Source organism: Schistocerca cancellata, chromosome 4 (genome assembly GCF_023864275.1).
Source record: "Schistocerca cancellata isolate TAMUIC-IGC-003103 chromosome 4, iqSchCanc2.1, whole genome shotgun sequence".
NCBI lineage: Eukaryota > Metazoa > Arthropoda > Insecta > Orthoptera > Acrididae > Schistocerca > Schistocerca cancellata.
Genome location: NC_064629.1, coordinates 779,201,355 through 779,228,527, shown reverse-complemented (window position 1 = coordinate 779,228,527; position 27,173 = coordinate 779,201,355). Strand labels below are relative to the sequence as shown.

The window sequence follows — 27,173 nt, the reverse complement described above, 5'->3', positions numbered from 1 at the left end:
TGCCCAATAACGAGTATGTTGTATTCTGATGACACTTGTACATCAATGGCACATCTGCAATGGTGCCAAGACCATAGCAACTGGAAGAATGAGGAGTGGGGTCATGTGCTCTTTTCATATGAAAGCAGATTCAGTCTAAGTAGAGATTCCAGTATACCCTCATATGGCAAGAGGTGGGATCATTTAATGCACGCAGGAATATTGTCAAACACGATTTTTTTGGTGATCTAGGTGTTACGGGGTGGAAAGGAATAATGTTGCATAGGCATACTGACATCCAGATCTTTGGATATGGTACCCTCACTTGATAGTGTGGTACTGTACTTCTTCCCCAAGTGCATCTTTTCAGGTGAATATTTGGTCCTACTTCATTTTCCTGGCTGACAATCACCAACACGTCGAATAGCTCTTGAATGAAAACATTTTACCACTAACATATATACAAAAGTAGGCGGTAGGTAGAAAAGTTTGACTACTCCTGATTTAGACAAAAGGAGAATAGAAGATTTTGTAATGTTGTGTTACAAAAGAATGGCAAAGATTAGATGAGTCAATCAAATTCGAGGGTAAGTCAGTTATTGTTGTGGATTGGCAAGACAGCCAATCCACTATGAGGAAGCCGAAAGGCACGCGTTTAAGCTCACGCAGGCTGGCGTGAGGTCTGGAACAGGACACGGAAATGAGAATAGTAAGTAAACATACATAGCTACTGGAATACTTAACTTTAATCCATAATTGGTGAACATCGCTCTTGACGGTACATGTTTTACAGCATAAATAGTAGTTACTGGTAATGGTGCCTTTCTAGGTCGTAGCAAATGATGTAGCTGAAGGCTATGCTAACTATCGTCTTGGCAAATGAGAGCGTAATTTGTCAGTGAACCACCGCTAGCAAAGTCGGCTGTACAACTGGGGCGAGTGCTAGGAAGTGTCTCTAGACCTGCCGTGTGGCGGCGCTCGGTCTGCAATCACTGATAGTGGCGACACGCGGGTCCGACGTATACTAACGGCCGATTTAAAGGCTACCACCTAGCAAGTGTGGTGTTTGGCAGTGACACCACAGTTATTATCTGCAATTTAGTTATATTTTTGTTTATTTTGGTAGTATTGTGATTTTACATTCATGAAACATGCTTTATTTATTTGTTGTTATATCTTGGCAATTTTCAAGGTGCTAGGTTAGTTTTGTTACCGCTGCTATGCTGTTAATCATGACTGCTCCGCTGTCTATTTGCACCAAAGAAGAGCAGCATTCAGTGATCTGTTTTCTGTGGTCGGAAGGCATATCGGGCCGAAATTCACCAAAGACATTTGGTACAGTACAGGAACAGTGTTTTGCCACAACATAGTGTCTATGAATGGATTGAAAAATTCCGAAGTGGTCGCACAAGTGTTATGCATGATGAAGGAGCCAGACGACCGTTTACCGCCACAAATGAAGAAACCATTGAGCATTCACATGAAATGATTCTCTCAGACAGACAATTAACTATTGACGAAGTGGCACATTGTCTGAAAATTAGTCACGGTTCTGCCCACAAAATCATCCACAACAGACTTGGGTTTCATAAGGTTTGTGCAAGATGGGTCCCAAAACAACTCACACAGTTGCAAAAACAAACACGCTTGGACATCTGCAAATAACATTTGGATCACTATGGTATCAAAGGGGACAACTTCTTAGACAGGACCATTACTAGTGACGAAACATGGATCCATCATTATGAGCCGGACAGTAAATGGCAGAGTATGGAATGGAAACATCTAAATTTGCCGTGCAGGAAAAAGTTCAAGATCCAACCATCTGCAGGTAAACTGATGCTGATGCTTACGGATTTTTGGGACACACAAAGTCCAATACTGGAACATTATGGTGAAAGGGGCACAACAATAAACAGTGTATGTTACAGTGAGATGCTTACTGCCAGGCCAAAGTCTGCAATTCAAAGCAAGCGTCAAGGATTGCTGTCAAAAGGTGTTGCGTTGTTGCACGACAATGGCCGTCCACATACTGCTGCCCACACTGCTAAAACAGTCCAGAAACTCAAATCTGAAGCACTGGATCATCCTCCATATAGTCCTGATCTTGCCCCCTCTGACTATCACTTGTTTGGTCCACTCAAACAGGCATTAAGGGGCCGTCAATTTGCCTCGGACAAAGCAGTGAAAGAAGCAGTGCATTCCTGGCTCGCAGCTCAACCAAGAACCTTCTCTTATGATAGCATCAGGAAGCTTGTACAACAATGGACCAAGGGCGTTGAAATGCAAGGAGACTATGTCAAAAAATGATGTTCTTGTAAGTTTCCTATTTGATTACAGTAAAATTTTATAACTACTTTGCAGATAATAATTGACTTACGCTCATAACTAGTGAAGAAGTAGTGCACTGAAGGGGGGAGTGGGGTGCAGGGGGAGAAAAGAGCTTGATGACAAAACTTTTTGGATAGGTTAATACACTACTGGCCATTAAAATTGCTACACCACGAAGATGACATGCTACAGATGCAAAATTTAGGAAGAAGATGCTGTGATATGCAAATGATTAGCTTTTCAGAGCATTCACACAAGGTTGGCACCAGTGGCGATACCTACAACATGCTGACATGAGGAATGTTTCCAACCGATTTCTCATACACAAACAGCAGTTGACCGGCATTGCCTGGTGAAATGTTGTTGTGATGCCTCATGTAAGGAGGAGAAATGCGTACCATCACATTTCCGACTTTGATAAAGGTCGGATTGTAGCCTATCGTGATTTCGGTTTATCGTATAGCGACATTGATGCTCGCGTAGGTCGAGATCCAATGACTGTTAGCAGAATATGGAATCGGTGGGTTCAGGAGGGTAATACGGAACACCGTGCTGGATCCCAATGGCCTCATATCACTAGCTGTTGAGATGACAGGCATCTTATCCGCATGGCTGTAACGGTTCGTGCAGCCACGTCTTGATCCCTGAGTCAACAGATAAGGACGTTTGCAAGACGACAACCATCGGCATGAACAGTTCGACAGCGTTTGCAGTAGCATGGACTATCAGCTCAGAGACCATGGCTGCGGTTACCCTTGATGATACATCACAGACAGGAGCGTCTGCGATGGTGTATCAATGACGAACCTGGGTGCACGAATGGCAAAACTTCATTTTTTCAGATGAATCCAGGTTCTGTTTACAGCATCATGATGGTAGCATCCGTGTTTGGTGACATCACGATGAACGCACATTGGAAGCGTGTATTCGTCATTGCCATACTGGCGTATCACCTGGTGTGATGGTATGGGGTGCCATTGGTTACGCGTCTATCATCTACATTTCTTCTTGGTGTAGCAATTTTAATGGCCAGTAGTGTAATACACATTCTGAGACATCAATGAACAACTGCTAATTGTTTCTTTTCAAACGAAGACAGAATACATGCAGAGTAACACACTTTCTCACCAATTGTTCTCACAACAAATAAAAATAATTTTGCAATTAAAAATTAAAATAATAAAAATTGAATAATTAATCTGATAATGCCACAGCTTAGTTCCAAAACTTGTTACGAAGCAATACTTAGTTATGTGCCTGTTCTAAAAAAAAAATCCACATGTGCCTTGCAAAACAAATGCAACATCACCAACCACCACTTCAAAACAGTTGCATGTGTGAAATTATTGCAAAATGTTTACGGTGTTGCCATGTCAATTTGAAAGCGGAAAAAAAAAATTATGTAGAAAAATAAAAATGGAATTACTATCTCTTTCCCTGATTTTGTATCACTCCTTATTCTGACTATAATCACATTCCATGCAATGGCATGGTGTATCTGGATCAGCATTAACATTAATTAACTACAGGGGATACAATTTTTCAACAAATTCACACAGTAATGGTGTAATGACCATTTTTCATTTCAAATAAGTCTTAAGTTATGAAGGCTGAACAGGTTACACGAAGTACGATACTGCGCATGATTTTTCAGTTCATATACACGGAGCGGCAAAAAGATCTGATGGTTTTAAAGTACAAATGTTAAGAGTGATAATTTTTTTTTTAATTATAGAATGGGGTTAATGGAAATTAAAGAAAATAACACTGGAACAACCTGTTTCATCAGTTTAAGATTTGATGATGATGTCCTTGAAATGGTGCCCTTGTGTGATGAAGGACTCTTCCACTCTCGCACCAAAACTGTCAAACACCTTTCCTAACATTGCAGGAGACAGGTTGGCTATTTCTTGAGTTATGGCCACCTTAAGTTCGGCCAATGTGTGGGGTTTGTTTGTGTAGACTCTTGGATTTCAAGAAACCCTGCAAGAAAATATCACAAACGCTTATATTTTTGCAATATTCCCGAAACGCGAGATTACTCATCCACAAAACTTACTTTCCAAAAAGTCCACCACCTCTTTGGCTGTATGAGCAGTTGCCCCATCCTACTGGAACCACATTCTAATGCACACTAAGTGTTTTTTCTTAAGTTCAGGGATCAGGAATTTTGTAACATCAACAGATAATGTTGCGAATTGACCGTAACAGTTTGACCACCCTCTTCAAAGAAGTATGGCCCAATGACAGATGTTTTTGTTATACCACACCACACAGTGACCTTAGGACTATGCAGAGGATGTTCATGCAGTTCTTCAAGATTTGTAGCTGACCAATAATGAAAGTTCTGTTTGCTTACATAACTGTCCAGGTGAAAACGTGCCTCGTTGCTCATCATGAAGATTTTTTCATCTGTCATCAAATCAATCATTTGCTCTTAAAATGCTTTTCATTTTGCATATTCATTGGGCTTTAACTGCTGAACAATAGCCATTTTGTATGGATGGAAATGCAGATTGAACCACAAAATTCGTCTTACTGATTGTTCAGACATATGCAAAGCAGCAGCTTGTTTACGGGTCGGCTACCAAGGACTGGATTCCACAGCTTCTCTTACAGTATCAATTTTATCTGGTGTCCGAGCTGACCTTGAACAGCCTGTTGACTTTCAACACTGAACTGGTAGTCTGAAGTCTTCAGGCCACGAGTGGCCTACCGGGACCATGGGACCACCCAATCGCCGTGTCATCCTCAGAGGAGGATGCGGATAGGAGGGACATGGGGTCAGCACACCACTCTCCCGGTCGTGATGATGGTATTCCTGACTGAAGCCGCTACTATTCAGTTGAGTAGCTCCTCAATTGGCATCACGAGGCTGACTGCACCCCGAAAAATGGCAACAGCGCATGGCGGCTGGATGGTCACCCATCCAAGCGCTGGCCACGCCCAACAGCGCTTAACTTCGGTGATCTCACGGGAACCGGTGTATCCACTGCGGCAAGGCCGTTGCCCTGAAGTTACTCACCACAACATAATTGCGTCGCATGTTAGAACTTTTTCTCGTGGACCTAAATTAAAATGCCTTCAGAACTGCCACTGCACAGCAATACAGGAATCACCACTTTTAAAAAATGCCTTGATAACAAATGTATGATGCTCAACCTACCACTGCTCCATGGCTACTAAAAATGTCCATGTGTAGGCTCTAAAATGCACCTATCCCCACCATCCCCCACCGCCTACTCACTCAACCACGCGGCGGCAAAAACCATCAGATCATTCTGCCGCCCCTGTACTAAAATTTTCTTTGGCTCTCACACTCAGTACCCTAGTACTTAGTTGACAAATAGTAGGGGGCTTTGGCAAAATGTATGTCTACATCAGTACTCACTATGTGTTGCAATCACATACTACTTCAGTGAATTCGCTAGTTTTGAAACCCTTTTATTTTTGTAAGAAGTGATATTTTTATAGCGATAACTAACTAGAGGTGTTGCTACCCTCAATAGGATGCCTCGTTATCAATAGCATACCTACCAATGCAATGCCAAACACCAAATATAATGTTAACACATCCTGCCTGCATTTAAGAGATGTGACAGCCAGCTTTTGTCAGTTCATTTCTATCTCCATACACTGTGGGTATCAGACACACACCAGTTAAATATACTATTTGATAATGTGCTATCATTGGATCTTCAGCAGAATTATGCTGGCAGTGTTAGTGTAGTGTGAGCTTGCTTACTACGGTTCAGATTGCACCTGCATATGATGACATGGTATTTGCTGATTATTTTGACTCTTCAGTGGTAATGAAAAGTGTGATGCACATTAATGCAGGATAAACAGGAAACATGGCCACAACTACAATGATGTTGAAAGTCCACAACAAATCCACAGGTACAACAACAACAACAACAGTCGAAAAGCAAGCCGACCAACAACAATGCATGTCACAGCATTATGGGAAAAACCAACTACTTCACAAGCAAGAAAAGCACTGGCAGTCTCGGCAATCATTCTATAACACTCCATGGCATTGCACCTACCCCCTCCAATGCTTGCAGCATTCCAATTAATCAAAGAGGACTGGTCATCTTACATCAAGCATCTAATGTAACATTTCATAGTGTTGTATATGGTAACAGGCTCGGGGAGTTGGCAGGCATAATTTTTTTTTACTGCTTGCAGTTATTTTTGGTATTTGGTAGTTTCTATATTATAATGTACATGCTATTAATATATGCTGCTTCACAGCACTGGTATTTTGAGAGTTTTTCAAAATATTGTTTTTTTTTCGTGTAATTTATTATAATAAAATAGCAGGAAAAGATATATTTGTAGTCTTAAAGGACATTTGTTCTATAGCATGTGTGCTAGTTTATGCCATTTCCACGTACTGGTGCATTCAAGATTAATCAAGAACATGTTGTTTTTGTAGTTTCTAGCAATTAAATGTCAGATAATGCCATTTGTATTTGTGCCCTTTAACTTATCATAAGATCAAATATATAGACTGAAATAATGATTACCAACTGCACTAGAAAGGATATAGACATGGACTGTCATCTGAAAGAGTGAGTCCTGATTTCAGAAAATTTATTTTTTTATTCACCTTAATGTTTTCTAAAGTATTTTAGAGTTTTAATTTAATAGAACTATGTTCTGGAGTATTTGATGTTATGTATATATAAGAGAAATCTCCATTCAGAAGTGAATTAACTTGATATTGTGAACATGCCACAATACATGGACCAAGAACTGCAAGGCTGATGTCTGCATCACTAGCTGATTCCCTTGTATTTCAGTACAGTAGATACTACAGACAGAACAACACAGTTAGTATGTGGACAAGGCGGCAACTGTGCATTTTAATAGATGCTGTGAGAGAGGTGTAGTGTTCATATAATGTTAAAAGTAACACTCAGAGCATTCCTCTACTAACAATTCCCTGTCCAAGACTTACACAGAACTTCTTCGCAACTTCCTTGGCTCATCTTCGATGATCGTTAAGTTTTCATGGACATTAATAAATGGTTACTAGCCAGTTCTTTGTCACTAAAATTTGAAATGACACTTTATGCAATACAGTATTTGTAAGATGTTTCCTCCCAGTATGTGTCTAACATAACACAACAAGAAGACAGAAGATGCTGATGGTGTTAAGTTCTTGGAATCACAAACTGGTGATAAATTCAGTTGGGAGGAACATACCAGAGAACCGCTGAATCACTTAAAACAAACCTTTATTTGTAATGTGGATCTATTCAACATACATGATACAAAAATAAAATAAAAAATGTTATACTTTCACTCCTTAATGTAACACAGAGTCATTTTCTGAGTAACTCATCAAGACATTCTAAAACTTTCAGAGTCCAGATGCAGGAAATATGTATTATTTGTGGTATGAAATAAAGTATGTCCTGCAGAGATCTGCTCAAGGAAGAGAGGGTACTCAATGCTCATTCCCAATATGTTTATTCCTTAATGAAATTTGTCATAAATAATATATCTCCTTTCCAATCCAACACCTCAGGTCATAGATTCAATATTAGAAATAAGGATAATCTTCATAAATACCTAAAATCACTGACTTTGGTCCATAAAACGCCCATTATTTGGGAACACACATTTTCAGTAACTTGCAAGTAGCCATAAAAATGTGTAGCTACTGATAATGGTCAGTTTAAGAGTCTACAGGATTTACTTGTGGCCAACTACTCCTACTCCACTGATGAATTTGTTAGTAGAACCAATTGATGGAAACATTATTGATAATAGCTAATAACACAAGTGTTATGTAAAATTTGAATTCTAGCTATTTTCAGTGCATTAACATGAGCAATATAAATAAGTGTTGTGAACTGATTTTCTGTTTTATGATACATGGCTACAATAGCCTAACAATTATCACTTGTTCCTCAGTAAATACACTATTCCGGGTGATTCTCCGAAGTCTTGATAGATGCATTTTCTCTGGTGTTTCATCATAGACAAGAGTACTGCTGGAGTGCCCCAGGTAAGTGTGATAGGACTGCTCTTATTCTCTATATACCTAAATGATCTGACGCATAGGATGAGCAGCAATTTATGCCTGTTTGCTGATGATGCTGTGGTGTATGAGAAGGTGTTGTCATTCAGTGACTGTAGGAGTATACAAAATGAGTTAGACACAATATCTATTTGGTGTGAGGAATGTCAGCTAGCTCTAAATGCGCAAAAATGCAAGTTAATGCAGATTAGTAGGAAAAACAATCCTGCAATGTTCGAATAAAATATTAGTAGCCTACTGCTTGACAAAGCTGAGTTGATTAAATATCTAGGCATAACACTGCAAAGCAAAATGAAATAGAATGAGCATGTAGTTAGTTAGTTAGTGAGTTACATATTCCATACATCATTTGAATGATCTCTTATCAGATTGATGTGGAATGAGTCAGTTTACAGAATATGTACACATTATTAGTGTTAACATTAATGAACACATTATCATTTTATTCCCATACATGCAAGTGCATTTAAATACTAGATGGCTGCCGAGTGAGATCACAAGTATTTTCTTCATCCGCTGAAAGAACTTATTTAAGAGGAAATATTATCAAATTGAAATTTTCATTGTCTTGTATACTTGCTGTAGTGTCCATTCTTGTAACACAACTGAATATTAGCATCCCAGCAGAGCTTGTTCTTGAAAAAACTTGTTCTTTAGCTGATGTCCCAATAATCGCAACATAGCCTGAAATTTTGCGTGACATAAACACAAAAATTTCTATTCAGGTTTACTTGATAGTGCAAAATTCGTTTAAAAAAGACAGCTACTAGTTTCATCAGTGTCTAATGTCACATACAAGTGTAATTAAATGCTTCTAAATTGTATTTAACTAACACATTTCGTACTGTTTACTAGTTAGATAGATGCGATCTAGGCCTATATTTTCTGAGTTATAAATGTTTAAAAACCTGACCAAAAAAAATTCATTCTTCTGTCATTGTATCTCAAAAACAGTACAAATACAACAACCACCATACATAAGACCTTTGTGTCGTTTTGTGTTTACACACAGCCAATCTCACATCCTTGACAAATTTAAAACATTCTTAAAACTTAATTATTCTTTTGAAACTGGCCATGAGTGAGAAATGTGGGAGCTTTTATAAGGTAGTGATTAGAGGGATTTGTTGCCAATCTTGTAGGAAATATTTTCACTGGGGAGGATGCAGTGGGGGGAATGTTGGGAGAACAGACGAGGCTCTCTCCTGTAACTGCAGAGAATACAGTAGGAACATTTTGATTGGGGAACAGGAAAGGAAAATCTGTGCCCTTCAGGCACAGTTGGAGGAGGCAAGGAAGGAACTCATAAGGATCAAGGGAGATAGGGAGGAGGAGGGTGGTTGGGAACTGGCAGCTCGTAGGAGGATAGGAAGAAAGAGAACGCGAACTGACAGTTTTATCATCAACACCAAGAACAGGTATCTACCACTGCCAGAGTTACGTGGAGAAGAGCCTCAGGTAGAATGAGGAGCAGGAAAAGTGCAGCACACTTCAACTGAGGCCAAGAAGCCTAGGAATGTACAAAGTGTTAGGAAGAAAAAAGTGCTGCTGCTAGGTAGTAGCCATGGGTGAGGTGTAGGCCCTCAGTCACAGGAATGTTTAGGGGCAGCATACCAAGCCACCAGTATCTTCAAGCCAAATGCAGGGCTAAGTCATGTGATAGAGGACCTAGGGTTTTTATGTAAGGGACTGATGACCACAGCAGTAAAGTCCCATAGTGCTCAGAGCCATTAGAACCATCTTTATGTAAGGACTTTACAAAAGAGGACCATGTAGTGATAGTGGGTGGGGCGGCAAACAGTTTGGACAGGGATGGGTCATATGACATTGGTGGTGACCTGGACAAGATAGCTTCCCTGACTCGTGGCACCAACGTACACTTTATTGAGCTGTTCCGGTGACATGATTGACCACATCTTGATGGAGCTGTGAGGTGAATCAATGTGGGGTTGGAGGTGGCTCTGAGGACAGCCGACTTTGCTCATGTTTCTCTGGTGCCATTCGGGACTATCAACAGATGAGGTTTCACTAGGCATGGCCTACACCTAAACAGGACTGGGAAGGGAAGATTGGTGCAGCTGATTCATGAAAGTATAGGGGGTGGATATCGGGCCACACATGGTCAAATACCTGTTGTCAAAGGCAGGAAAAGTAGGTCTTTTTTAGGATAAATCTAGACAACAGGTTTCCCTGCCTAAAGAGTATTTCCAGCACTTTAAAAAATACTGAAACAATCACTCATAAGGCAGATTTTAACACCTCAAACGTCACATATACCAGATGTCACAAAGAAAAACAAACCGTTGGAAAGAGTAACATGGAGCATTTCATAGACTTAACAATCCTCCATCAAAAAATGCAATCAATAAAAAATAAAATACAACTATTAGAAGTTGAGCTCCAATCTTTGAACTGCACAGTAGTTTGTATTACTGAGCACTGGTGTAGAGATACACAAATCCAACATGTAGTATTATCATCGTATGAAAGGGCAAACTCTTACTGCAGAAGTACTTCCAGGGGTGGAGGATCATGCATTTATATCAGAAAAGGAACACAGTTCAAATCAAGACATGACCTCAGTACCGTAAGTGAAGAGAAACACTTTGAAATATCAGCTATTGAATTAACAGGGCTTGATATCACTAAGAAATTAATCATCTTTTGTATGTATAGATCTCCCAGTGGTAGTGTGGACACTTTTTTCAATAAGTTAACAGAAGTTCTAGATAAAGTCTCAAGTACAAAGGTCAACATAATTCTGTGTGGGGACATTAACATCAACACTAACATCATAAATTAATCCAGCAGCACCTTCATAAACATCCTTCAAAGTTTTGGCATGTCCTTATTGGTCAATAGTACAACAAGGGTCACTCCAATGACTGCATCAGTAATTAACCAAGTGACTACAAATATGGACAGGGAAAAATGTGATGTAGCTGTAAAAGATCTCTGACTATCTGACCATCTCTGTCAAATAACAACAGTAAAATCAGGCTTGGAATCATTCCCTAAACTACAAGCCTACAAATGACATCTATCAGAAATTAAAATAAAAGATTTTTCAGAAGAAGTAGAAAAACAAAGCTGAGATGAAATGTGTAAGGAAACCAATGTGAATATGAAATTCTCTAAATTCTCCACATTTTTTTAATTGAACTTTGAAAAGGCATTTCCAAAAGTATGCATGTCTGTATCAACATCTGACAGAAACAGATGGATAACAGCAGGTATTAAGAAGTCCTCCCAAACACTTAAACACCTCAGTTCCATGAAAAAGATTTGCAATGATCCATAATTCTTAAATTTCTATCATAGATACAAAAAGATCTATAGGAAGGTGCTGATTGCTGCAAAAAAAGTAATTTAATGACAAAATAATACACAGGGTGGTCCATTGATCGTGACCGGGCCAAATATCCCACGAAATAAGCGTCAAACGAAAAAACTACAAAGAACGAAACTTGTCTAGCTTGAAGGGGGAAACCAGATGGTGCTATGGTTGGCCCGCCATATGGCGCTGCCATAGGTCAAATGGATATCAACTGCGTTTTTTAAATAGGAACCCCCATTTTTTATTTCATGTTCGTGTAGTATGTAAAGAAATAGGAATGTTTTAGTCGGACCACTTTTTTCACTTTGTGATAGATGGCACTGTAATAGTCACAAACATATTGCTCACAATTTTTGACGAAAAGTTGGTAACAGGTACGTTTTTTAAATTAAAATACAGAATGTGGGTACGTTTGAACATTTTGTTTCGGTTGTTCCAATGTGATACATGTACCTTTGTGAACTTATCATTTCTGAGAACACGTGCTATTACAGTATGATTACCTGTAAATACCACGTTAATGCAATAAATGCTCAAAATGATGTCCGTAAACCTCAATGCATTTGGCAATACGTGTAACGACATTCCTCTGAACAGCAAGTAGTTCGCCTTCCATAATGTTCGCACATGCATTGATAATGCGCTAACACATGTTGTCAGACGTTGTCAGTGGATCACGATAGCAAATATCCTTCAACTTTTCCCACAGAAAGAAATCTGGGGACATCAGATCCGGTGAACGTGTGGGCCATGGTATGGTGCTTCGATGGCCAATCCACCTGTCATGAAATATGCTATTCAATACCATTTCGACCGCACGTGAGCTATGTGCCAGACATCCATCGTGTTGGAAGTACATCGCCATTCTGTCATGCAGTGAAACATCTTGTAGTAACATCGGTAGAACATTATGTAGGAAATCAGCATACATTACACCATTTAGATTATCATCGATAAAATGGGGGCCAGTTATCCTTCCTCCCATAACGCTGCACCATACATTAACCCACCAAGGTCGCTGATGTTCCACTTGTCACAGCCATCGTGGATTTTCTGTTGCCCAATAGTGCACATTATGCCAGTTTACGTTACCGCTGTTGGTGAATGAAGCTTTGTTGTTAAATAGAACGCGTGCAAAAAATCCGTCATCGTCTGGTAATTTCTCTTGTGCCCAGTGGCAGACCTGTACATGACGTTCAAAGTTGTCACCATGCAATTCCTAGTGCATAGAAATATGGTACGAGTGCAATCGATGTTGATGTAGCATTCTCAACATCGACGCTTTTGAGATGCCCAATTGTCGCTCAATTTGTCTGCTACTAATGTGCGGATTAGCTGTGACAGCAGCTAAAACACCTACTTGGTCATCATCGTTTGTTGCAAGTCGTGATTGACGTTTCACATGTGGCTGAACACTTCCTGTTTCCTTAAATAACGTAACTATCTGGATAACGGTCCGGACACTTGGATGATGTTGTCCAGGATACTGAGCAGCATACATAGCACACGCTTATTGGACATTTTGTTCCCAATAGCCATACATCAACACTATATCGAACTTTTCCGCAATTGGTAAATGGTCCATTTTAACACGAGTAATGTATCACAAAGCAAATACAGTCCGCACTGGCGGAATGTTACGTGATATCACATACTTATATGTTTGTGACTATTACAGCACCATCTGTCACAAAGCAAAACAAGTGGTCCAACTAAAACATTCATATTTCTTTACATACTACACGAATATGTAATAAAAAGTGGAGGTTCCTATTTAAAAAAATGCAGTTGATATCAGTTTGACCTATGGCAGCGCCATCTAGCGTGCCAACCATAGCACCATCTGGTTTCCCCCTTCAAGCTAGACGAGTTTCGTTCTTTGTAGTTTTTTCGTTTGATGCTTATTTCGTGAGATATTTGGCCCAGTCACTATCAATGGACCACCCTGTATAATGCAGAAAATAAAAGCAAAGCAGCCTGGGATGTTATAAAAAAGGAAACGGAGAGAGGCAAACAAATGCAGAATAACATGCTGCTAAGACAGGGGGATGAAGTAATAAATGATACACAGCACTCAGCAAAATATGTAAACGAGCATTTTTCAAGTATTGCTGAGAATTTACACCAAAAATTCCCCCAAACAAATATAACACCTGTAAATAATATTGCACTAAATACAATGCTGTTACTTCCAACCACAGAGAATGAAGTCAGTAAAACTGTTCAACAACTAAAAAATAAAATGTCAGTAGGCTTAAATGAAGTACCAATGTGTGTACTGAAACAATGCATAGGGATTATACAAGGCCCCTTAACAAATATAATAAATGAATCCTTCACATCAGGGACATTTCCAGGACAGTTAAAATAGGCAAGAGTTTTACCTTTGCTTAAGAAATGGTAATGCAGAAGACATAGAAAATTACCGGCCCATTTCTCTGCAGTCAGCATTCTCAAAAATAATAGAAGCAATTATGAAAGAAAGATTAATGAATTACCTGAATAAATACAATCTTTTAAGTGAATCACAGTTTGGTTTCTGAAGTGGCAAAAATATGGAGTCAGCCATAGAATTCACAAAAGTTGAATTTGATGCTCTTATAAAGATGAGTGTGTCACAGGCATATTGTCAGATATTTCTAAGGCATTTGATACAGTCGACCATAAGATTCTATTTAATAAATTAGAAGCATTAGGAATAAGATGGTTGGCCAATAACTGGTTTCGATCATACCTAGCAGATAGGGTACAAAGAGTAGAGATAATATATACTTCACAAATAGATCTAAACATTTAGTAAAACACTTATCAGAACCAAAATACATTAACATATGGGTTCCGCAAGGTAGCATATTAGGACCAATACTATTCCTAATATACGTCAATGACTTTCCCCAATAGTGTTACTCATGGTGAAAAAATTCTCTTCACTGATGACAGCAATATTTTAGTCACTGAGAAAACAAGAGAACTCCTTGCCGAGAAAGCAAATGAAACTCTCAAGGAAGTTTATGATTGGTCAATAGGCAATAAAGTGAGATTGAACATAGAAAACTTATGCTATGAATTTCAGTTTGAAGAGGAAAAATGACAATGTTAAATTAAATGTAGATGGCACCTCTATAGACTGTGTAACAAATGCAAAATTTCTAGAATGAATATTGATTCTCAGTTGAAGTGGTGTGAACACACGAAGGTACTTGCAAACAGAATGTCATCAGCATGTAATGCCCTTAGAATACTATCATCAGTGTGTAACATGCAGTGTCTTTTAGTTACATATAAGTCATATGTACACTCAATTCTTAGCTATGGCATGCTTTTTTGGGGAACAAATTCACAAAAGACAAACACAGTTTTCAAACTCCAGAAAAGAGCCATAAGAATAATAACCAAAAATACTAGTCGAGCTCGTTGTAAAGACCTGTTCAAAACACTGGAAATTGTAACTGCTCCATGTGAATACATTTACCAGTCAGCTGTACACATCAAAAGTAACATTGGTAACTGCACAAACAGCTCTGTCCATGACCATGCAACAAGAGCTAGACTCAAATTACATTTACCAAGAAAAATAAACAAACTCAAAACAGCATTTTCTACCAAGGAATAAAACTGTATAACAAATTACCAAAAGAGATTAAAGAAATTGCAAAAATACACTTATTTAAAAGGGCATCTACAAAGTACTTGTTACACAATATAGTTTATACATTGAAGGATTACTTAGATAAAACAGAGTAGGGGTTACACAAGAAATGTTATACAAATAATAATAATAATAATAATAATAATAATGATTATAAAATATCCAACATTCCATATAACACCTTCACTTTTTTTTTTTCCTTCCTTTCTAGAAATACTTACTCCCAAGCTATAATAGCAAAATACTAATACCTCTTCCTTTTTCTGAGCTCAACATGTCACTCATTATGGATGGATACTGACTCAGTTTTTCAGGATAGCAAATGGGAAGTTGTGGTACAGAAAATGGCCCAGAGATTACCAGTGTGTGTGTGTGTGTGTGTGTGTGTGTGTGTGTGTGTGTGTGTAGTGAGTGAAGTGTTATGAAACAATGTGTGCATAGCGTGTGCAATGACTGATAGTGAGATATGAGTGAACAGTGTGGCATTACATTATTTAATGAGTTATTTGTAAAAAAAAAAAAGTTAATATTATTGCATACCAGGAGTAAATCTATTGATTGTCTCTAACTATAAGTGTGTAAATATATGTGTATATGAATTAGCTTATTTTAAATTGATCTAAACTTGTAAATACTTTGACATGTCCTAAATCCCTGTAAAAAGAGATACACAGATGAATGAAGCTGCTGCTGCTAGAATTTTGTCATAGGATTAGAAGTAGTTGTCCAGGAGAAATGATTTTAAATTAGATTTAAAACTTGCTTCACTATCTGCCAAACATTTTATGTTATTGAGCAAATGATCAAAATGGCAAACGCTCGACTTTGTCTTATTGGGAGAATTTTGGGAAAGAGAGACTGGAAACAGGACACTAGTGTGACCCATTATTGAGTACTATTAGAGTGTTTGGGATCCCCACCAGAACAGATTAAAGGAAAACATAAAAGCAATTCAGAGGCGTGCTGCTAGATTTGTTACCGGTAGGTTCGACTGGCTCACAAATATTATGGAGATGCTTCGTGAACTCAAATCGGAATCCCTGGAGAGAAGATGAAACTCCTTTTGTGAGGCACTATTGCAGAAATTTAGAAAACTGGCATTTGAGGCTGACTGCAGAACGATTCTACTGCCACCAACATACATTTGGTGTAAGGACCACAAAGATAAGATGCAAGAAATTAGGGCCCCTAATGAGGCTTTTAGACAATCATTTTTCCTTTGCTCAATTTGTGAATGGAGCAGGAAAGGAAATGATTAGTGGTGGTACATGGTACCCTCCACTACCCACCATACAGTGGCTGTGTGTAAATTTGCAATTTCATTTTTGCAATGTGTAGCTGGAGTCAGCCCAAACAAACACCCCTCATCACATCTTTCACGTGACACCCAGTGTTGATGGAAAGGGTTGGTCTGTTTCCTGTTACAAACAAAATGATTTTTAAAGAAGAATTTTACTTGCTCATTCGATATAACAGTCCCATATTAGTTTGGTGTGAAAATCGTTTTATCAATATGTATTAACAGGGACAATACAAAGTGATACTGGGCGTCATATGAAAGATGTGAGAGCAGTATATATTTGGGCCGACTCCAGCTACATATCGTAAAGATGAAATTGGTTGTGGTGGTCTAGCGGGTCAAGCACTAAGACTCCAGACTTGGAGGTCCTGGATTCAATTCTAGATAGGGGTATTTGAGCTCTGTTCCATTTCCATCCCTGCTCCAATGCCTACCACTTCACTCCATTAACTTACATCCACAGGGTTCTCTCCATGGTGTCTCTCTTCAAAATTGTATCCCCTCTCCCCAACCTAGTCATCAATTTCATCATGTGTCATTTCCCTGCCTGCACCAGTGCAGGTCATATTCCAACCCTCCACCTTTGCTGGTACCTCTCCCAGCCTCCCTATCCTCTGCTTCTCCTCTCCTTTTCATTCCTCTCAACCATTTCACTTACCTAGGGCAAATTAACTGAGTGGAATATAATAAATCCACTGGTGGTGTGTGGTTTTTTTTTTGGAGGCGGGTCGGGAGGGGGCAGATAGATCTGAAGGAGGAAATTGCCCAAAAACTCAAACTATTTCCATACATTTTAGATGCCTATCAATCGCAAAACACAGCAAATGTTCCCATTCCCATTATTTGCATTCCCTCCAGGACTTCCAGCACCATAGGTTACGAAATCAGCTTGGTGTCAGGGAGTGCTTATAGTTAGTTAGTTAGTTAGTTTCTCATATTTTGCGAACAACTACAGTGTGCCTATTTACATAAAGGTAACAACTTGGTTCAAAAGTTCATCTCAGACAACCTAGAAGAGCACAGTGCAACATATAAAATTGATATGCATGTTTTCTGGTATTTCCACTGATTTGGAAATTATTAATTAGCTATCTGCCCCAGTTTTTGCACATTTTTTTCAGTATCTCACCACATTCATTGTTCCTGTATATACTTCTTTTAAGTTTTTGTGTAACTCAAATGACTATCCTACACTATGTGATCAAAAGTATCCAGATGACCCCAAAAACATACGTTTTTCATATTAGGTGCTTTGTGCTGCCACCTACTGACAGGTACTCCATATCCGCGACCTCAGTAGTCGTAAGGTGTCGTGAGAGAGCAGAATGGGGTGCTCTGCGGAACTCAGTGACTTCGAACGTGGTCAGGTGATTGGGTGTCACGTGTGTCGTACGTCTGTACGAGAGATTTCCATACTCCTAAGCATCCCTAGGTCCACTGTTTCTCATGTGATAGTGAAGTGGAAATGTGAAGGGACAGGTACAGCATAAACGCACACAGGCCAACCTCGTCTGTTGACTGACAGCAACTGCCAACAGTTGAAGAGGGTCACAATGTGTAATAGGCAGACATCTATCCAGACTATCACACAGGAATTCCAAACTGCACCAGGATTCACTGTAAGTACTATGACAGTTAGGCGGGAGGTGAGAAAACTTGGATTTCATTGTCAAGCAGCTGCTCATAAGCCACACATCATGCTGATAAATGCCAAACGACATCTTGCTTGGTGTCAGGAGCATAAATATTGGACGACAGAACAGTGGAAAAACATTGTGTGGAGTGACGAATCATGGTACACAATGTGGTGATCCAATGGCATGGTGTGGGTATGGCTAATGCCCGGTGAATGTCATCTGCCAATGCGTATAGTGCCAACAGTAGAATTTGGAGGTGGTGATGTTATGGTGTGGTCTTGTTTTTCATGGAGGGGGCTTGCACCCCTTGTTGTTTTGTGTGGCACTATCACAGCGCAGGCCTACATTGATGTTTTAGGCACTTTCTTGCTTCCCACTGTTGAAGAGCAGTTTGCGGATGGCAATTGCATCTTTCAACACAACTGAACACCAGTTCATCATGCACAGCCTGTGACTGAGTGGTTACATGACAATAACATCCCTGTAATGGACTGGTCTGCACAGAGTTCTGACCGCAATCCTATAGTACACCTTCGGGATGTTTTGGAAAGCCGCTCTTGTCCCAGGCCTCACCAACCGACATTGATACTTCTCCTCAGTGCAGCACTCTGTGAAGAATGGGCTGCCATTCCCCAAGAAACCTTACAGCATCTGATTGAACATATGCCTGCAAGAGTGGAAGCTGTTATCAAGGCTAAGGGTGGGCCTACACCATATTGAATTCTAGCATTACCGATGGAGGGCGTCATGAACTTGTAAGTTATTTTCAGCCAGGCGTCCAGATACTTTTGATGAAATAGTGTATCTTGATCTCTTCAAATTGCTTCAAATAACATGCATCTACCCACCTACCTTTTTCAATATATTTAAAGGGTTTAATAAAGCATAATTGCAAGATTAATAACACTATTTACAAAGTTATTAAACTATGAAATTTATTTTCAAGTCTTACAATTACATTTCAACTTTTGATTTTTTTGTGACAATTACATTTATATACAGAGATAATAATCTAATCAAGATTACCATAATGTGTGGGTGTTCTGCAATGACTGTTACAATGAAAGTAACCCACAGTGTTGGACATAAACACAATTTTTACCATTAAGGTTTGCTTATATTAAAAAAAAAAAAAAAATTCTTTGTAAGGAAATAATTACACAGGTCTGCGACATAAAAATTGTTTCAAATTTATTAAGTGATTTTTATAGTGTTTTCAACATTGATTTCGGGAAAATAATGAAAAAATTCCATCATATACAGCTATTCCACAAATTGCTTGTCTAGTTTTAGCTTTTTAATATTTCAGCACTCTAGTGAGTTAGAATTTTGGTTTTTAAGATCTTCATAAACTGTTAATTAGCCATTTTTATACTAGATATACATAAAATAAGGAGTTATTAGGAGAAGCCAGCAGTATTTTCATGTCAGTGCCTGTTTGTCGCGCTGCCCCTTCCCCCACCATCACAAAGCAGTGAGCTTCTGCTATTGTCCTTCAGTTCACAGTACCTCTTCACTCTGTGCTGTTCGCATGTTGTTGTTACTAGTGCTTTAAAGTAGTGACTGTTTTCTTGTGTTGTGAAGTTGTTTTATGGACAGTGGACAATGGCTACCAGAGGATGTATACACTTGCCACATTGCTTCTACTACATTTGTGGTAATTATACCATTAAAAAGCAACAAAGAAACATTTCTGAATTTTGTTGTAAAAGTACATTTCACCTATTCTGGCATAAAGTTAGGTGATGAAGATAAGCCTTGGGCCCCAGACAAAATTTGTTCAGTGTGTGTTCAAGAACTGAGGCAACGGTTTCAACGTAAAAAGCAGTCCTTACGTTTTGGAATACCAATGGTTTGGAGGGAGCTCAAAAATCATAGCGATGACTGCTATTTTTGTTCTTGCAACATACGAGGTTTCAATTTGAAAAACAGAAAGGATATTTCTTACCCTAACATTCAATCAGCCATTCGCCCTGTTCCTCATGGACCTGAAGTACCAATACCCTCTTCTACAGACTCTTTGGATGATATAGATGATCACAAGCCACTGGTTCAGCAAGGTGATAGTGCAGAAGACAGAGATTGCTATGATCCTGGCACAACTGATTCCATTCCATTCTCACAATCTGAACTGAATGATTTAGTTAGAGACTTAGGCCTTTCTAAAGAATCAGCAGAGGTTTTAGGATCTAGATTGAAAGATAAACATATGTTGGCTCCGGGTACATCCTTTTCTTGGTATCGATCAAGGGAAAAGGAGTTTGTATCTTTCTTCTCTCAAGAAGGTGACCTGGTGTTTTGCAGTGATGTTCCTGGACTTATGGCACGTTTCAAAATAGAATATGCTCCTGATGAGTGGAGACCTTTTACTGATTCTTCAAAAAGAAGCCTTAAAGCAGCACTTCTACACAATGGCAATAAGTATGCTTCTATACCAGTTGGACACTCGGTTCACTTAAAAGAATGTTACGAAAACCTTGAACTGGTTTTAAACAAACTATGCTATTCAGACCAAAAATGGACACTATGCGGTGATTTAAAAGTGATTTCAATGCTGTTTGGTGAACAAAGTGGCTATACAAAGTTCCCTTGTTTTCTCTGTGAATGGGACAGTAGAGACAGAAAGCAACACTAGAAAAAAAAAAAAAGCTTGACCCTTGAGAAAATCCTTGCAGGTAGGGGTTAAAAATGTTGAGAGGAAAAGTCTTGTGGATCCCTAAAAGGTGTTACTTCCACCACTTCACATTTAGTTCGGGCTGATGAAACAATTTGTTAAGGCATTGCCAAAAGAAGGGGAGTGTTTCAAATGTCTTTGTGGACAGTTTCCTGGTTTATCCGAGGCAAAGCTAAAGGAAGGAATCTTTGTCGGATCAGACATTAGAAAACTAATGACAGATCCGAACATTGTGGACAAAATGGAAACAAAAGAAAAGGCAGCATGGAAATCTTTTAAATTAGTTGTTACCAGCTTCCTAGGAAACAAACGAGATCCAAACTACAAGACAATTGTCGCAGATGTGCTCGACAACTTTAAGAAGCCGGGCTGTAACATGAGCATTTAAGATCATTTTCTCCACTCAGATCATGACTACTTCCCTGCAAACCTTGGTGATGTAAGTGAAGAGCACAGCGAAAGATACCAAGACATCAAGGAATGGAAAGAAGATATCAAAGAAGGTGGAATGTCAACATGATAGCGGACTACTGCTGGATGATAAAAAGAGATGATCCTCAAGAAGTCCACAGCCAGAAAAGCAATAAAAGAAAACTGAAAGTGTTATTATAAGGACTTATGAGCTTAAAGAGAAATGGATTTAAAAAGATTGGTTTGTGGGGCACTCAACTGTGCGGTCATCAGCGCCTGTACAAAGTCCCAATTTTTACGCAGTCCAATTTTTACTCAGTCAAATCGAGTCCCTCTTATGAATGTTGATGATGATGAAATGATGAGAACAACACAAACACCCAGTCCCCGGGCAGAGAAAATCCCCAACCCATCCGGGAATCGAACCCGGGACCCCGTGATCCAGAGACAGCAATGCTAGCCACAAGAGAAATGGAAGTGTACTGGAAACGTAGTTTAGAACATGATCTATAAATAAAATTTTATAATGTTGGAAAAAATGTGATAAATTGCTTAAATTTTGTTATTATGCCCAAAAATACTTCCTTTTTTGCGAGAAAACTTGACATGATAGAAAAAAATGGATTGCATTTTTGAAATCAGCACTGAAAAGTACATAAAAGTCAGTTATGAAATTTCAAACAACTTTCAAAAAATATTTTTTTTTGGCAGACCTGTGTTATCTTGGTCATTCCAAGATCTTACAGTACAGCTATCTATTTGTGATTTTTTTTTTTATACAAACAGCTTCCACATTTTAATTTTTGGAAGGAACATTTACTAATGTGACCTAGCTATTTCTGAAAAAAATTCAAGAATATTCTGTATCGTGAAATCAAGTGTAATCATGGAGCCAGGGTAACACCGCTGAATAAGTTCTTCTATATACTTATACTGCTGTATGAATTCTTCTTGCATGGCTCTCCAGACGACCTGTAAACAAAAAACATCTCATTAAATCAGGAAACGTATACAGAAGACAGATTCAAACTGCAAGACAATCGTCACAGACAAGCTCAACACTTTAAGAAGCTGGGCTGCAACATGAGCATTAAAGTTCATTTTCTCTACTCAGATCTTGACTACTTCCCTGCAGATAGATAGATAGATAGAGAGAGAGAGAGGGAGAGAGAGGGAGAGAGAGAGAGAGAGAGGAGGAACTAAAGCACAATACCTAAGCCAGATTTACAGGAAAAATAGTTGCTAACTTCCCCCCTTACCCAATTACACATAAGTGTTATTTTCTCTCCAAGATACTCATTATTTTGTGAACTAAAAAACAAAGGTGTAAAAGTGGTTCTTTAAATCTTATTTATTAAATGTATCATGAATGTTATCTAGAGTATCACCACTAATATTCATCCCAGAGAGATGTATAGGCAATATTAAAAGTTAAAGATGTATGCAGCCACACACTGTCAAGCTACCAATTATCAACAACTGATGCTGAGTACATATGATACAACCACGGCACTGTGCAATTTACCTTTATTATTAGAACAAGGAGAAGAATTATAATGTCACTAATTACCTGCAAAAGATTTTCTTGCTCACAGAGATGTTTCTCCACTTTGCGATACAAATTATCTATTCCCCTTTTCACTTCTCGTGCTGGGTATTCTTTTATCACTTTCCGCAATTCTTGTTTGCTGTAAGCCATCTGATAACTTATCTCCGATTCTTTAACACCTTGAGCAACTTTAGCTTGAACTCCATCAAAAAATAACTGCAGAATAAAAAAGTTGACAGTTTTAAACTTAAACAGTTAAGTCTAGAAGGTAATATAGATGTCTGCATATAGGTCTTTATTTAACAAATCTGTTATCTCTGACTTATAATAAATAAATCACATTGCTATTAATTTTAATGTGGCACAGGTTTCATCCCCATGGCACTTTTTATATTATCGCCAGCAACAATTTGGCTTTGTTGTCATATTAATGACATGTTAAATATTTCAATAAAAAAATTATCATCAGGACGCCACATGCACAATAGCCTGCCCATTTCAATAATTATTCTCAGATGAGCTTATTCCACCGTATCAATTTCTAATTCTATTTTGTCTTGTTACGGTTCACATAAATATTCTCTGATTGAGCTCATTGAAATTACATAATTTCACACTCAAAAGGATTCATTCATTCATTCATTTAGTTAATAAAAGATTTCTACAGATGAACCAAAAAAATTTGAAATGGCAAAAAAGGCCTGACAACAGGGTAGAGAATATATGAATACTGGGGGAAAACTGAGAGAGTAGTATTTTTCATCAAGCATCAGAGTAACTTTTTATTCACGTGAAAAATTTATTAAATAAGTTCCGTTTTATTGTACTTCTTACGTGAGTTTATGAAATGATTGTTAACATTTAGTTACTGGAAAAATAATTACAAAATTAACACTTTTTATGTGTTATGGAGTAGGCAAACATTTCTGGTGCATTAACAGCCATAGACGTACATTTTTGTAGTGCCTTTGCATATTTTCATTTTGACACTTAGAAAGTATGCTAAAATTTGCAGTATGTATACTATATGTCTTTTTGTGCAGAAAATTTTTTCTGCAGTCTGCTTTCTGTGGAAGGTGATGCAATTTAAGTGCTTTGATGGAGGAAACAAAAAGGTACTGCCAAAAGATAGATATTATTATTCATTGTCTCCTTTGAACATGAAGTGATGAACGAATGTGGTTATTTATATTGGTTTTTTTAAATGTGTTGTATACGCATCTGTACATTCAAATTTTAAACTATGCTACACAAATAAACAATTTGGTAAGAAACTTGAATATAGTACATTTGTTTGCTACTGAATTATATGTAATTTTGATTTAAATAGGTTTGATCCCACGTCATTTCTGAGCTTTTTACATTGTCAGTCATTGTTGATTACACCTCTGTCAGCGCTTTGTGTCTGAAAAACTGCCACGTTGCAACATGGCATAGAATCTATGTTAAACTTTCACGCTCCCAGCTGTGTAAGGCAGCAACCATATTAGATGATAAAAACTACATCTCCCATCTACACTACAACATAGTTTTTAAAGTATGACAGTATCACTGGATTGATAACATTTTTAACTTTTTCCTATAATTACAACAGTTTACAAATCCTTTACACTCTAGTCTGTTGGTACAATATTACTGAGATTAGATTAGATTAGATTTACTTTCATTCCAATTGATCCGTAGTGAGGAGGTCCTCCAGGATGTGGAACATGTCAGAAAAACAACAATACATGACAAATATTTACAACTAAAACAAATAAGCTAATGTACCATTCCACAGGTCCCAAGTGGAATGATCGTCATTTTTTAATGAACACTAAGAGTCATTTTACAAATACTAATGCACTGAATTTAAAATAAAAAAGTTTTTTATTTATTTATAAGGTAATAAACATGTAATACAATTACTGTAATACTTATTTACAATGAACACATTACTGCACTGAAATGGTGCAGAAGTTAGATTATACTTACACACACACACACACACACACACACACACACACACACACAGAGACACACAAATTTTCAGTGAACACATTACTGCACTGAAATTGTGCAGAAGTTATGTTGTACTTATATACAAATCAGTTGGTTTTACTAAGAAATTCATCAATGGAGTAGAAGGAGTTGGCCACCAATAAATCCTTTAGGCTTCTCTTAAACTGAATTTCATTGGTTGTTAAGCCTTTTATGGCTGCTGGCAAGTTATTGAAAATGTGTGTTCCTGAATAATGCACACCTTTTTGTACAAGACTAAGTGACTTTAAATCCTTGTGAAGATTATTCTTATTTCTAGTATTGATTCCATGAATTGAGCTGTTGGTTTGAAAAAGTGATATATTTTTAATGACAAATTTCATTAAGGAATAAATATATTGGGAAGCTGTAGTTAGTATCCCTAGTTCCCTAAACAGGCTTCTGCAGGGTGTTCTTGAGTTCACACCACATATAATTCTTACTGCACGTTTTTGTGCCCGGAAAACTTTAGCTTGGCTTGATGAATTACCCCAAAAAATAATCCCATATGACATTATGGAATGAAAGTAAGCATAGTATGCCAGCTTTTTCATTTTTATATCCCCTATGTCTGACAAAATTCGCATTGCAAACAGAGATTTGTTAAGACGCTTCAGCAGTTCTGTGGTGTGCTCCTCCCAGTTGAATTTATTATCAAGCTGTAATCCCAAGAATTTAACACTGTCCACTTCTTCTATCTTCTTGTCATCGTATGTTAGACATATACTCTTGGGACACCCCTTACAAGTTCTGAACTGTCATGTTAGTCATGTTAGTTCTTGTTCTTTTTCTATGCAAAACAGTGTGTTACATATTTCTTGTATTTCAAAATCTGTTAATTTGTCTTTATCTTGATTTATGGTTGAAGAACTTAGAAGTTGAGGGATACTGGTTGGGCCATTTTGTCCGCAGCTCGTGGTCGTGCGGTAGCGTTCACGCTTCCCGCGCCCGGGTTCCCGGGTTCGATTCCCGGCGGGGTCAGAGATTTTCTCTGCCTCATGATGACTGGGTGTTGTGTGATGTCCTTAGGTTAGTTAGGTTTAAGTAGTTCTAAGTTATAGGGGACTGATGACCATAGCTGTTAAGTCCCATAGTGCTCAGAGCCATTTGGGCCACTTTGGCATAGAGGTGGTGAATTTCAGTAACTGCAAACTGGTGCAAGAGATGAGTTGGACAGTGTGGGGAGACAGAGAGAGAGAGAGACAGAGAGAGAGAGAGAGAGAGAGAGAGAGAGAGAGAGAGAGAGAGAGCGCAATGATGAAAGGGAAAAACTTTGCAAACTAGTATTGCGGTGGGGGAAAATGGCTCCCCTCTCCTCTTCTGAGCTCATGAGAGTACGCAAATGATGGAGAATATTCATACTGAGGGACTAGATAACTATAGGTGACAGATAAAATAAGTAACAGGCAAATATACCAACATGCAGAGAGTAATAAGAATTACTAACAACAACGCCTTTACTCTGGAGTAATTGCTTTTGAAGCAAAACGTGTTTTCATGAAGAAAGAAGTTAAGAAAGAGCTACAGGAGTTGGGAATAAAAGACAGAGACATGAATTCAGGCAAAATGTACAAAATGTCAAGGGTTTCCAGAAGGAAACACAAAAATAGAGAGGAGGGACATGGACAGGAGAAAGAAGACAACAACTGAGAGTAAGAATAACCAAGTATTGGGAATGAAAAAAATATATATCATAAATCAGCCTTTTCACATGGTCCTGAGTTGGCCAAATTCAAATAATTGTAAAAAATTAATCTGAGTGTAACACAAAATGTCACTGATTAGGTCTTGTTAAGGGCAATCAATTTACCCATGCAGAATTTATATGTAATATATGACACAGGAGAGACATCATGCACAGGGTAATAAAATAGTAGAACTGATTAATTTATGGAGACTTTGAGGTAAGACTGAGACTGAGACATGGAGGCATGTGATTTTGGGATCACAGTAAAAGTATCATTCACAATCAGGAGACGTAATCATATTTATGCAGATAAGTTGGCGATTAGAAGGATGAGACCTTCTAGTTAAATACCTAGAAGTCATCAGAAACTTGATCCACAGAAATGGAGAAATGAGATGTTGGCAAATGCATTTTCTCCTGATTAGCATATTTAATTGTAACACAATTAATTTCAATTTCCTTAAATTAAATATGGAAATTAGGAGAAAGTTGTGTTACAATTAAATATACAAATTAGGAGAAAATGCATTTGCCAACATCCTATT

General features: G+C 38.2%; 1 protein-coding gene and 1 pseudogene across 2 annotated transcripts in view; both read right to left on the bottom strand.

Annotated features, from left to right (window-relative positions):
- Window positions 1-5,204: 5,204 nt before the first annotated feature.
- Window positions 5,205-5,321, bottom strand: LOC126185951 (5S ribosomal RNA; annotated as a pseudogene).
- Window positions 5,322-19,197: 13,876 nt separating this feature from the next.
- The window catches only part of LOC126184627 (exocyst complex component 1), a 254,800-nt gene continuing 246,824 nt past the window's right edge, over window positions 19,198-27,173 (bottom strand). For both annotated transcript variants that reach the window (XM_049927094.1, XM_049927095.1), the window contains 2 exons: window positions 22,944-23,138; window positions 19,198-22,345 (listed from right to left, as the gene is read on the bottom strand). In XM_049927094.1, coding sequence (XP_049783051.1) covers window positions 22,193-22,345; window positions 22,944-23,138 — 348 coding nt within the window. In that variant the 3' untranslated portion in view covers window positions 19,198-22,192. The remainder of the gene's footprint in view (window positions 22,346-22,943; window positions 23,139-27,173) is intronic.